Below are 13427 nucleotides of genomic sequence, written 5' to 3'. Positions count from 1 at the left end.
TGTGTGTGTTGGATGAGTGTGAATGGAGCGAATGAGTAGGCTCAGGCATGGGACCGCAGCTGGATTAACTGGTCAGCTGTGCTTTTATTTATGAAGCTTCAAACTGCCTGAGGGTTTGTATTGTCTGGAAATATTCAGAACCCAAGATGTCACCATAGACATCTCTGATCTAACTATAGCACATAGCTTTAACCATAAAATATGGGTTAAACGATACAGTATACTCCAGTAAGTCCTGCTGTGCTCTACCAGATGAGTTGTGTTGAGTCTTCTAGTCCATGCAGGTCAAAATAAATGGTGAAAAAAATCACAAATCCTTCATTTAATTCTGTTTATTATATAGCTTTCTTTTATTGCATGGCAGCCACTACATCAGAGCCTAAACATCCTAAAGGTGTTCCTCTTCACCTCCTGTGTAGCTTGTACTTCTCAGTGTTTTACTGCTTGCTAGTGTGAGAAATACAGTATATATCTGCTTTTATTGGCAGGTTAAGACGAGCTTTGCTATAATGAGCATTAGGTTTCCTTTGAAAGCAGCTCAAATTAGCTGGGAAAGAGAGGGATGAAAATTGCTGAATGGACTTTACAGGCTCTAATATTCACCCCCACCTATGTAGTGCGTAATCGTGAAGTCTTTCTAGTTAAATATCTCATGAATGATGCATTGGCGACTACACCAGTCAACTCTGAACTCAGGACTAATTGATGATTGCTCGCAAACAGATGTTGGCCCAGTTAGAACCACGGTTGTTAGCAATTATTTGATAAACAACAGGCTAATATGCTAATTGTTGCCAGCTGTCAATGAGGTTTTTTGGTGTGTTTACACTCCAGTTACAGTAAGACGCTCGACTTCACCTGTCCCCCGTTGGGCCTGACTGTTCACCACCATCCCCCTCTGACTACAAGGCAAACCTATACCCCTTGCTGAAAAGTTCACCTGGTTTACACAATACACATCATTACCTTGCTCACTTAGCATAACATAATCAACTGGTGTTGGTGACCGCCAACATATGCACATGGACACAACAGTAAACAATGGATGCCTTGTGCACTTTTCTTTTGCTGAACAAGTGGAATTCCTCCTCTTTCCACTGTTTTGGTTTCAACCTCCCTCTGGAATGTTTTTACCGGGGCAAATTCCTCACTCTCGGCTCATGGCTTTCCATGGTGTCTCAGTTTTGTTGGCCAGGACCGTGTTCATTGGAAAGCTATGTCACAGAGAGAAATAGTCTTCCCCAAGAATCAGCCAACACAGTGACAGCCAACCACCCTTAAAGGACATTTCAGTCTCAAAGACTGCAGCACATCTGATGGTATGAAGATGCAAAGTTCAGGCATAACCAGGACCACAAACTCAAATAAACAGACATGTCGCTATGGACTGTGTGGCAGACAAATGTATGCTTGTATAGCGCACATGAATGTGTGTGTGTGTGTGTGTGCGTGCGTGCGTGTGTGTGTGTGTGTTTGCCATACCTGCCAGGTGGGGGCCCCTAGAGTGCCATGACAAGAGCCATTAAAGTTTATAAGCGTGAGGCCCAGCTGTCAATCAGACTGACAGGCTGCCCCAGTCCAACTTTACTCGGAGGTGAACCCCAGGAAACCCCAGAGAACCCCTGACCCTCCTTTGACAGGGAGCTGAGGCATGCAGGGTTAGTATGGGCTGGTTTGGGACTGGCTAGGGTTATAGTGAGTAGTCGGCGGCTGTAGCCTGAAGGTTTGAAAAGTACATTTTGACTGAAAGATTAATGGAGTCCCCGAACTAGCTGGGAAAATGGGAGTGATGAAAAAGGCAGCCACAATCAAAATAATTTTGAAGTACTCCAGTAGATTAGCTCTATAGCTGACTGTCCAGGGAAGATCCCAGGTGTGTGGAAGTGTAGCTCTTAAGTCAATGTTCAGACCAAACATAACCTTATGTTAAAAAATCTCAAGGGTCTGCGTTGTTGTGCACATGTAATCATGAGGCAAACAGTAGAACTGCTCCATTCCTGTAAGAAAAAATTCCCTCAGTAATGTGCACTTGCACGTGTTTGACTGTCCAACATCTTGTGACAGCTTTTCTGCTCAAAGACCCTGCATTGGTAGTCCCACTGCATCAAGGCACTGAGGCACTGAAATGAATGAAGAGGCTGTGTTGTTTTTTTGCTGCGCTAATATCAGATTGAGCACAATGCAATGTTCAAAACTCCCTCTGGGCTAAGTGTAACTAGAGATGGTTTTCTTTGTCAGCCTGACTGGAGTTATAATTGTAGTTGAAATGGACAATTAACATGGTGAAATTATGTGTGCTTGTTCTCTTTGTGGGCCTAGAGCAACAGTTGAGCACTTCTTTTCACCCTCCTGGTTGTAAATGTAGCAATGTGGAAAAAAAATAAGGTCACTCTGAAATGACTACATGGTTAAACTATTGGATTGCAGAGTCCACACGACAAAGTCTGTAGATTGTCATGACTTGATAGCAAAAAAGTTAATGAAAATACTTTATTGTTGGATATTTTGTAAGTTGCTCTGGTCAAATTAACACTTAATAACCAAAATTACAATAATTGAGCACAAACTGCATGTGTATGTGTCTCTGTGCTCGTGCACCTCTGTCCGTTCCTGTGTGCATGATGTAGCCTGTCGTGCCACAGCAGGATTAAAGTATCCCTCTCCTCAGACTGCCTCTTCCCTCGGCCTCCGCGGACCCCTCCCACTCACTATTTGTTTTAATTAAAAGAAAACTTCCAGCTTTGGCCAAGCAAGACCGACCGACGATGACTTTTTCCTCCTCTCTTTGGCATTCGCTGTCTTACTCCCAAATCTCAGGCCAAACCTTTTTTCCTGTTCCTCTTTACATGTTTCTCAGTTTGTTTTTTATTCCATTGAGGTTATGATTGAGCAGTAAAAAAGGGATGCATGTCGCCTGTGTTGGAATGTAGAGCTGAATGGGACTGTTTGACAAAATAGGACGAGAAAGTGTCGTATGTGCAGTCGGCCAAAGGGGAAATTGAATCATTCCGGGTTGGGAAGGCACATTGGGGAAAAGCCGTTTCCTCTGAATTGCGGCTTGGAGAGTTTCATTGGCTTAGCTGTGGTCCCTGAGGTGTGTGTTTGTATTTGTGTGTGATCATGAGTATGCGTGTGTGTGTGTGTGTGTGTGTGTGTGTGTGTGTGTGTGTGTGTGTGTGTGTGTGTGTGTGTGTGTGTGTGTGTGTGTGTGTGTGTGTGTGTGTGTGTGTGTGTGTGTGTGTGTGTGTGTGTGTGTGTGTTTGCATGAGCAGGAAGTTTCCATGTGTATGCATCTGTGGACACTAGTACGTGTCCTTAGAGTGGGACACAGTACAAAGCGCACATTGTAGTTTGTGTCAGAGAGTAGCAAAGCCTCTCTGTGAGTGGGAGGAGGTGTGCATCTGCAGACCATTTTTCTATTGTGTCAGCAGCTCGAGCTTGTTCCCCGCCTCTTGAAGTGATTCAACACTGGGGCTGTGGTCCACATTCAAAAGTGACCAGGAGGGAACAGCATTAGTTCAAATGAGGTTTCATGAAAAAATATACCCAGCTACTATATCTACAAAAAAATGCCTCAAGACATTTAATGCACTTGCCAATGTTCCTAGGTAGATAGAGGTTCACTGTCATCGTGTCAACCCTGCAGCAATTACATTACAGCACAAATGACTTCAAAGATGTGGCTAGTGGATAGATATAGTTCTGCAGAGCTTAACTATTAAATGTGCATTGTGATTATTTGAGGATGTGAAGCAGGAAATGTGTTTTTTGTTTGTTTCAGTTGGATCCCATCCCTGATGAGGTGCTGCAGCAGAGACCAAATGCCAATGCAGTCCACTCAATGGAGAACGTTCTTGAAATTCAGAGTGAGTTGATGACCACGCCTAAACACAACATGCCTCATCGTCCATGTGATGTATTTTATTGAGTGACATTTAGTTGGAATCATATTCAGTTTGTTGGCTGTTTTTTATATTATATGTGCCTCTGTTATGAATATATTTAAATCAAATGTCTATTTAGGTGAGTCCACATGCAAAACCTGTGAAGCCACAAACATCAAATTTCTATACACACTAAGACTGCTGATGGCAATGACCCAGTGTTTCAGGACTTAACCCTGTTCTTGTCTTTTGCAGGTAAATATTGGCACTCACTGCAGCGCTCTGCCTCTACACTTGGTTGCTCTCTGAGTGAAGTCCTAAGACGTGACGCAGAGGAAGCTGAGACGGTCTCTGCTATGGCCTCGTTGTCTGTGGCCAACAAGCACATTGGAAAAAGGTATGTAATGTTGTCTATTTGTAGTTGGTCACAGATAATTAGCACCTAAGTCTGCAGCTTTTTGTCACTTTAAACTTTAAAGTTTTGGTTTTATAGTCTGTAGGGATCAGTCTCATCAACATGGTTTCCAGACTCTATAGGCAGATTCTTTTTGTCAAAAAAAAATCAGCAGACAAAGAAAGTTAGCAATCTACTGATAAGAAATGTTAGCAGGTATTTTGTTGGGTTTGGTGCTAACACATCATAATAACCATTAAATGATTGCTAAGTGTCCACTTGAAGCGTTACATGTGCCGCATTAAGTCTCTTACTAGCTTTCTTTGGTACTTTGGTTTTATGCAATTTAGTGTTTTATAATAGCATTTACTTAAAAATATGTAGTCATGATACTGTACGCAAATGTTACATTTTTATGGTATTATCTTTTCCCCAGGGCTGAAGAGGAACCAATGGAAGAGGAAGCTCCTATGTAAAGAAACATCCATAGCCTTTGACCACTCAGACCAGTCTTCATCTTTGACAGTCTCCTCATCCAGCCAAATCTCTGTTTCTGTGTCAATGCCGCTCCCATGTCTCCCCTCATATCATGTCAAGATGCCGTCTTATCATGGGGGGAGGGGAAAAGTTTATCTGACAAACGCGGCGCAGAGAGGAAACACTGAAGATGACCGATGCATTCACTGATCAGCGGTGCACAGACTGATCAGCATAAATGTGTTGCATTATCTCTTCAAAACCTTGGATATGAGAGTATCGACTCAACCATCCCACAGTTAGAACCTCGAGTGCCAGTGCTTTTAAAACACTAGAGAGAGATGTACTTTTTGAATGCCAGTTGGAACCATACACAGACAATCTGCAAGTGTCTACTTTTCTTAATATTATGTTGTTTTTTTCTGTACTTTATCGTCGTCTTTTCATCGAAAGCCACCAGAGCTAATGTGACTATGACTCTGCACTAAGGATGGATCATTCCTGCTCTTTCAAGATATCTGGATGGATGGAAGAAAAAGTGGTCAAATTTGTTGCCATTTTCCGAGGTGGTTTGAGATTTTTTTTTTTTTTTTAATTCTGCTGGTGTTTTGGTTTTGAAATAATTGACAGTAAAAGACTGTGCGTTTGTGCCTTTTTTTTTTTCAAACCTGGTGGATTTCCTGTTGAACTCTACTGAAAGAGCTTTGCCTTAAAAAAAAAACAGGCTTGAGAACAAAGCCTCTTCTCCCCAACCCCTCAACATTTCTATCCTGGCAAAACATCCAATGCCTGCATGTTGTTGGCACATTGACTGGAGGACCTTGGCATGTTTACCTGTAATTCCCTGTAACCAGCCTACTACTGTCCCTCCCTATTCCTCCATTTTTCCTTTCCCCCCCTCATTTTAATCTCAGTTTAGAAGGTAGTTTCCAGCCACAAGTTGGAGTTGGTTCAGTTAAAAAGGAAGTTTAAGGGGGGATTAGTATTACTAAATGCATCCATGTATCAGATACTGTATCAGTTCTCTTTAAGGGAAGAGTTAAGTAGCATGCACTGTACTACAGCAACAGGACCTCTGAAAACTAGAATGCTGTTTATACTTTGTGTGGTATTTAGACAATAATCAAGCTGAAGCATGATGGACTATCATCTCTGTAAAGTCGAATAATCACAAACATATAAGAAAGGATCGTTTTTAACATTTGAAGATTAATGTAGGATAGAGAGGAGCCAATTTCATATGTAGTATGAAGAAGCCCACTGTTGAAGGTAACTCCATAATAACAAGGACCGTACCACCTGGGATTTTCCACGGGGGTGTTGCAGGGCCGCACAGGCTCTCACAGCTGGTTTAACATCTGCTCCCCAAATGTCAGGTGCTAAAGCATGAGGCAGGTGTGCACACATCTCTGTTTATATACAGTTGTGTGAAGTGCATCCTCACATTTTTCTGTTTAAATCTTCCTTTTTTTCTTGACCAGTAATAGATCCAGTGGTACCTATGAATTTCCTTGCAACTCCGAAGAGCACATGTAGCTCAGATTCTGCTCTGATTCAAAAGCATGTTATTGCATTTGAGAAGTGTATCAAGTTTGCAACGAGCCAGACTGTGCAACACAAAAGCCACCAGCCTAGTTGTAGAAATAATTGGTTGTCAATTTTGGCAGGTGTAACATCATAATTGCTAGGTCTTTTTCCGTTTTAAAGTCTATTTGTGATAAAAACGGTCATAGTGGCGGGTGAGTTCTGCATCAGTCATTGTAGCCAGTGTGCTAAGGTTTTCTTCCCATCTGTAACCATTCCTCCAACTTGTGTTTGGCCTTTGGGCACCTACCTTCTTTCCTGTTTGTGTCATCTACAAACTAATCACACGTTAAATGTATATTTTTCAGTAAACAGGAAACAGAGAGCCGTGGTGTTTACTGTACATAAGACATTGATCTCCTCAGTATTCCTGCCACACACATTTGTCGATGACTACTCTACTTCTGTTGATTCTTTTTCTTGTTTTTCCTGCTTTCCGTTGCCCTGTAAGTGGACTGTCTCTTTGAGCTCTTTGTACTTTTTTAATGTTTTGTCCCGTTGTTTTGTACACTTTGTTCACTTTCCCCTCTCTGTTACATTGTAAAGCTGACATACTTCACTACAGGTGAGGGTTCAGACTAACAGTTTTTAGCAGATGTTACATGACTGTGTTTATCTGGGTTCAGGGTTTTTGTGGGAGGGTCGGGATGCAAAATATTTCTACTTTGTATAAATATGGACAATTGTGTATTTACTGTCTGTTCATAATAGATTTATATATGAAAAGAAATGAGTATATTATATATATATATATATACACAGTATCTATACATAATGAAATACTATGATCTTGTTTTTGAAGTTGGTATTGAAAAATGATACTTTACATTGGTCTTACATACAGTAGGTCCTTTTAGAGTGTTACTAAAGGCACAATTTACTGTCCTCGGTGACAGTTGGTTGTGTGCTTAGTAGCATTTTATTGGTTGTCTTATTGTCTTTCAACACTGATGACTAGTTTTTTGGCTTTATTCATTCCATTGGTACCAAGTCACCATTGCCCTCTGCTCAGCTTCACACATTCATGCACATATTTTGTACTGTTGTTGTTTTTTATGCCATTAGATTTTATTGTAGAAAAACACCCATTTTTGCTGGCACCTATAAAGTTTTGGTATAATGTGAGACAATATATTGAAAATAACCCGAGTGGTGATCCATTTCTTCCATTTTCTAAAAGTTTTACAAGTCCATCTTCTAACATTTAAAAAAATAATTATTATTTGGATTTTAATTAGGATATGGCTATTCTATTCCCACCACATTAAATCACTCTGATGGGCCTTATTATTACACCTGATCATCACTCATTTTGTTATATGGCCAAAATGTCCTTAGTTTTAATTTAAATTGACATTCTGTTAAAGTCAAGCTAAGGTGTAATCGCTTTCTTTAGCAAACTCTAGGTGTCAAGGTGGCCTGGTGTTCAGCAAGACTTTCCTGTATCCAAAGATCACAGGTGTTTGATCCCTGCAGCAGCCCACATGCATTTCCTTCTTCACAGGACACTTAAACTCCATCCTATGTAAAAGGTCCGTTCCTGGCTTCTCCTGTACTAAGATCAATCATCAAATGTAAAAGATGCTAAATACATCCTTATACACATGCAAGGAGGAGCTATTCTCATTTGACCTCTTAACGGCAGAGCGATGCTAGCTTTTCCTGCAGCTGCATCGTTGTCACTAAATGATGTCACACGTCACCTGGAACCAGAAATCTTTCCTTTGGCTCCTGCAAATGCTCTTTCTGTCATCTCCCATTTTGTAAATGTCTAAGAACAAAGGATTGTGATCTTTGAAAAAGAGTGAATCCAAGTTTGGGGTAAATCGTACACCACAAATTACTTTTGCTTTTACACAGAAAACTTAAAACTAAGGTCTAAGCATTTGTAGAAGGGTGTTATAGGGCATCATTTTAGTATTATTTTGTAAGGTTTAGACTTACAGCCACGTGTAAGATATGTGTTTTTCCCCCTGTACATTCCCTTCTTATCAGAAACATGTTGACGTTATACTTCATGCATACAAGAGTATTTTTGGTTGGGATGTGAAAATCAATAATCAGTCTGTCCTGATTATCACCTTAACGTTGACATCTCTCTGCATGTGAACACACATTTGATGAGATGCTTTTCGGTAACCCAGCCCAGAACATTCCCAGAACCTTTGCACAGCGGTGCCAGTCTGGATAACAACAGCAGGCGTGAGGTTTTTACTGTTGAATGCTTTGGTTTCTCAAAAGGAGCCAAAACTAGCACTGTCTGTCTTCACTGTTAGTCTTAACACAATGTCCAGTAACAGAAAGAAAAACCCTGCAACATTCCATTTTCTTATAATTTCCATTTATTAGGAGGAGGCATATCTTTGTATGTAAACCCTTGTAGTTCAGTCCAGCCAGGTCCAAGAACTGTCTGTTTATTTAGGCGGACTGGTCCACTCCATTCCTCAAGTGTGTCTCCTCTGTTTCTCTGCATGATCCGTATGTCTGCATGCACTGCCTGTCTGTCTGTCTGTCTGTCTGTCTCTCTTTCTCCCTCCTGCCACATATCAGCACAAAGGATCAAGCACTGAAGGATGTTAGTACTTTCACTGTATCCAAACTGTCTTATCTCTCTTACTGCTTTTTTTGTTTGTTTTTGCTGAGGAGGTGTTTAAGTGCTTTCCATGTTGTGCTTTTACCTGTAGGATGTGGAATCATTGAATCTGGAAGACATAAATTGAATATTTTACACAAAAAAAGGAGGAAAAAAAGGATCTAGCACTTGTAACAAACAATAGGTTTAATTGTATTTATGTAGAGAACAAATTGTTTTGGGGAAGCTTTGTGAACTGCAACAACAGAATGGACAACTTTTTCTTCTTTTTTTTTACATTCCAGGCAAGATGTGACTTTGATGGACTTTTGGGAAGACATTCATGTTCTTTGTCATATCTGGACTTATCAAGGGCTCCATGCAGATGCCTGGTCATTGTTACGGTCGTCTATTCCACTAAATAAGCCAGTTAACACTATGACCACTGTGGTTGAAAAACAAACAGTTCTAGGTTTACATATGTATAAAATGCATCTTTCTTTTTTTTTTATCAGTTTATGTTTTTGACTTGTTCCACCATTGTTACAGAAATAGTACATTTTTCTCGGGAAACCTTTGCTCTAACATGTTGTCTTTGACATCTATGATATAAAGTATTGTTTTGGAAAAACTGCAATGTCTATTTTTCATGTTAATTAAGTCAGAAACATGTCAGGGAATTGGCCACTTATAGTAAATGGTTGAACAGTTAGATTTTATGGGAAAGCCTCTGCTGTTTGCAACCAGGATTCTGTGGAGAAAGTGAATCCCTTCATAAACATACATTTACATACATCTTGGTTATATCAACAATACAGAAAAATACTACATAATGAGAGGGTGGAGGGAACTATTGCAGCAATCAACATAACAGTAATAAGTGTCAGGTTATATTGTCTGTGCTGTACACCTGCATGAATATGATTTGCTGGTACTAGCCACACATTTGTGAATGGGCCAATGACTGAAGTATATTAGAAACAGATTGTTCTCTGCTTGAATTAGTGCAGCGTTTTATTGGTGTTGGTTGCTGTTTTTCATTTGCAAAGAAAAGGCTTCTTCACTGGCAGGCAAACGTCCCGCTGTCTGATATAAAGGCAGAGGTTGAAGGATGTGTGTATGATGTCATACACACAAAAAAAAACAGTGACAGCATTACAGAGGAAAGATCCGTGCAAATAAGTTTGTCACGCCCTTATTTTACATCATCCAATTACAATTTGATTATGCAGCTTAGTTCATTCTTTACTGCTCTTCTGTTTAAAGGATGGGCTCACAATTTTTCCAAGTCTGTCTTAAACAAGAGTCAGGTGCCCATATGAACGCTGAAAGAGGTTTTCCTCACTGTAATCATTCTTCCTGTTCATACTGGCTCTAAAAAGATCTCCTTCAAATGAGCTTTTAATGTAAGTGATAGAGGACAAAATACAGTGTGTCCACACAGTCATTTTGTACAAAAATGCATTTAAAAGTGTATCTGAGGTTTTAGAAGCCTGGGTTAGTCCTCTCATTAGTCATTTTTACCATCAAATTTCCCTTTTTGTGTTTCCTCGGCCAGTGTTTCCCTGTTGAGCTGTGGTGGAAGTATAGTAACAAAAAGAGGAACCTTGGCACTAAAAAGACTGTAATGTTGAAAGATATCTTCTTGATTGGCCTCATTTGGACGGCTAAAGCTTCGTATTAGATATTCAGATAAACACACAGAAGGAGGACTGTGGATTTTGGCCCCCATCGCTTACATTGTAAATGCATTACGAAGGGATCTTTTAATGGTCAGTATGAGCAGGAGAAATTATTATGGCAAGAAAAACCTATTTCAGTGTTAATTTGGGCACTTGACTGTTGTTTTAAGACGGGCTTGAAGAATTGTGAACCCGTCTTTTAAGTCCAGAGGGAGGCAGTATTGCGGTCATGGTAACAAGGGCCACACAGTAGCTTTGACTGGGATTAGCCACCCATTTGGAGAGGTCAAAGGTTTGAGCTAGTGTCCAAATAAACAGAAGTGAATCCCTGTTGGTGGTGGAACTAACGCTAAGACAACATTCCAAAAGCAAACAAAACCAAATCCCGCCTTACCTCCCCTCAAATAAACACACATTCCTCTGCTCTCCTGTCAAACTCTGAATTTAGAGAGTAACAGTGCAAATAGTACCAGTGCTTCTTTGGCTTTGTAGGCTAGTCACAATCTGTAAATCACTGAGGTTTGAGACACCATGGTGTGTCAAAGGCAAACGAAAAGAACCTCATCTCTAGTTCCTTGAGAGAATAAGGCTAAACGGAGACAAGAGGAACAATATTTACTATCATACAGATGCTGAAAAGGACTCTGAAGGCTCCTAGAAGTGAAAACAAGGATGACGTTAAAGCCAGGAATGTGTCCTCTTTACAGTTCCCCCGTGACTTGCGATGCTCTAACGACCGTGCTCGTGACACGCAGACTGCCCGTCTCACCTTCGGCACACCGTAGGCGTCGACGCGTTCGTCATCTCTGCTATGTAGAGACAGGCAACCCCTGTGACCCCTCATTTAGGTCAGGTCAGAGAAAAGGTGGAGCCCTGCCAGAAGAACTTTCCCCCTTCCTGAAGGCCAGCCCACAAAATGGCCGCTTCTTCCCCACAACAAAGCACTGAAATGTCAGTAAAGACAGAAATCTGAAAAACCCCCGTCTATTTTCCCTCTCGTTTCCCCCCGCAGTGACATTCTGGTTTGCGGCAGCTCTCTCGCTTTGCTCATCTTCTCAGCTGCGTCTGTTGCTGTCAGTTAGATCTATCATTACCCAGCCACCCGTATGCGTAAAAAAAGGCCTCATCCTCCCAGCTGTGCTCATCACCGCACTTCTTAATTGCAGGTTGGACTAAAATGAGGCTTTGGCCAGCTGCTCGAATGACAAATAAAACTAATTACAGATCAGAGTCATTAGAATCAGTTTTGGATCATCAACACACAGGCATGCAAAAACATTAGGTATATTTACAACGTTGTAACCAAACAACATCAGTATTTAAGAGGTCCAGTTAAGAAAACAAAGCATCTTGTCATGTGGTATTTATGCAGTAATTTCTGCTATGAGATTAAAAATTCGAAGGTCTCTTTTTTTCTTTTCTTTTTTTTTTGAAAGAACTCTTAAACTGCAGTTTAATATCCAACAACAACATACACTCCCCTCAACTCCACTGTACTGTATGAAATGATGTGTGTATGTCAGCAGGTTGAAAGGAAGCTGATCTTGACGAAGAGGATTCGTCACCAGCCAAAGAAAATCACTATTTAATCTATTTCCCTCAATTTATTTCATACCGAGCATGGATTTGGAAACAATGGAAATGTACGTGAGGTAGTCTGTTGACAGTTTGCTGTTCTTTCCATTGGATGTTTCACCAGTCCTGTTGGGACTTCTGATCCATAGTGTATTTAAGAAGCTGCGCAGCGTTTGCTTGTCTTGCTACTGTATGTGTTTAGTCTGGTGTTGAGCGTGCACTGACATCAAAAGGTTAAAGACACACAGCGAAGTCCTCACACAAAAGGCACAAGGCCGTGAGGAGCCGCAGCAAACATAACACCGAGGCTGGGTCGCTGTCAGAAGAACAAACGCAGGGACAAAGTTCAGCGACTGTCTGGTACACATGCCAAAGATCGCTTTGTTTGATTTTAACACCCTGACTCAGTTTCTTCCTGTCGTGTTGATATCGTAAACCTCTGTAAAGATCACAAGTGGAGGAAATGAAGGACAAAGAGAAAAGTAGAGGATGCAATTTTTTATTTTAATTCCACTTACATAACTGGAACTCAATTCTCCCTAAAGCTAAATTATTCAAGTAAAGAGAAAATTAGTTTTGTCTTGTAGGGTAAAACATAAGGAACACATTACCACATTAGATTGCAATGCTATTCCCCTCAAAACCAACATGCTCCAAGATGTAAAAGTATCTCCCATTTGTGGATTCGTCTAAAATACGTACCTCTGCTCCTGTTCCTGATATTTGAATTTTCGAGGTAAATGCAGGAGACGTTCAGTTTAATCATGAAAGAAACCTTGGAAATGGTAGATTGAGAAAACAATGCATACTCAAGGTTCACTTACTAGCTTTGTGTGGAGCTCAGCGGCATCACATGGTCCTTGTCAGCGGTTTGCTCATCAGTCGGGGAGATGGATCCGTTCGGGTTCAAAGCTCTGGAAAACGATGGTTTGTGGACTTTTTTGGATTGAATATGTCAGAAAATATCTAATGACTGCAAATGTTTGATTAGTGATTGCTTTCATTTTGAAAATAATCAATTTTTAGTTTGCTGTCTTTAAACATATTGCACCAGACTGGTTTTTTGGATTACAAATGATTATTGAGATTTAGTATGAAAGCCCTGCAGCTGTTTGTGAATCACTTTTGTTTGTTTCAAATCTGCCACAATGGGGGTTGTCATCAAGCTGTCTGTTATGTATACAGACTACATTTGAGTGATGCATGCTCTGGTATGATACTTTGGCAGAGTCTTAAATCGTATCAGCATTTCAAGTGTA

At 40.6% G+C, this 13427-nt stretch overlaps 1 protein-coding gene across 2 annotated transcripts in view; it reads left to right on the top strand.

The window, feature by feature from the left end:
- The window catches only part of hdac4 (histone deacetylase 4), a 127219-nt gene extending 117683 nt beyond the window's left edge, over positions 1-9536 (top strand). For both annotated transcript variants that reach the window (XM_062432455.1, XM_062432456.1), the window contains 3 exons: positions 3782-3866; positions 4140-4281; positions 4715-9536. In XM_062432455.1, coding sequence (XP_062288439.1) covers positions 3782-3866; positions 4140-4281; positions 4715-4754 — 267 coding nt within the window. In that variant the 3' untranslated portion in view covers positions 4755-9536. The remainder of the gene's footprint in view (positions 1-3781; positions 3867-4139; positions 4282-4714) is intronic.
- Positions 9537-13427: the final 3891 nt, after the last annotated feature.

Source organism: Scomber scombrus, chromosome 13, assembly GCF_963691925.1.
Source record: "Scomber scombrus chromosome 13, fScoSco1.1, whole genome shotgun sequence".
Classification (NCBI taxonomy): Eukaryota; Metazoa; Chordata; class Actinopteri; order Scombriformes; family Scombridae; genus Scomber; species Scomber scombrus.
Note: the sequence above shows the minus strand (reverse complement) of the source record. Positions and strands in the feature narration are given on the sequence as shown.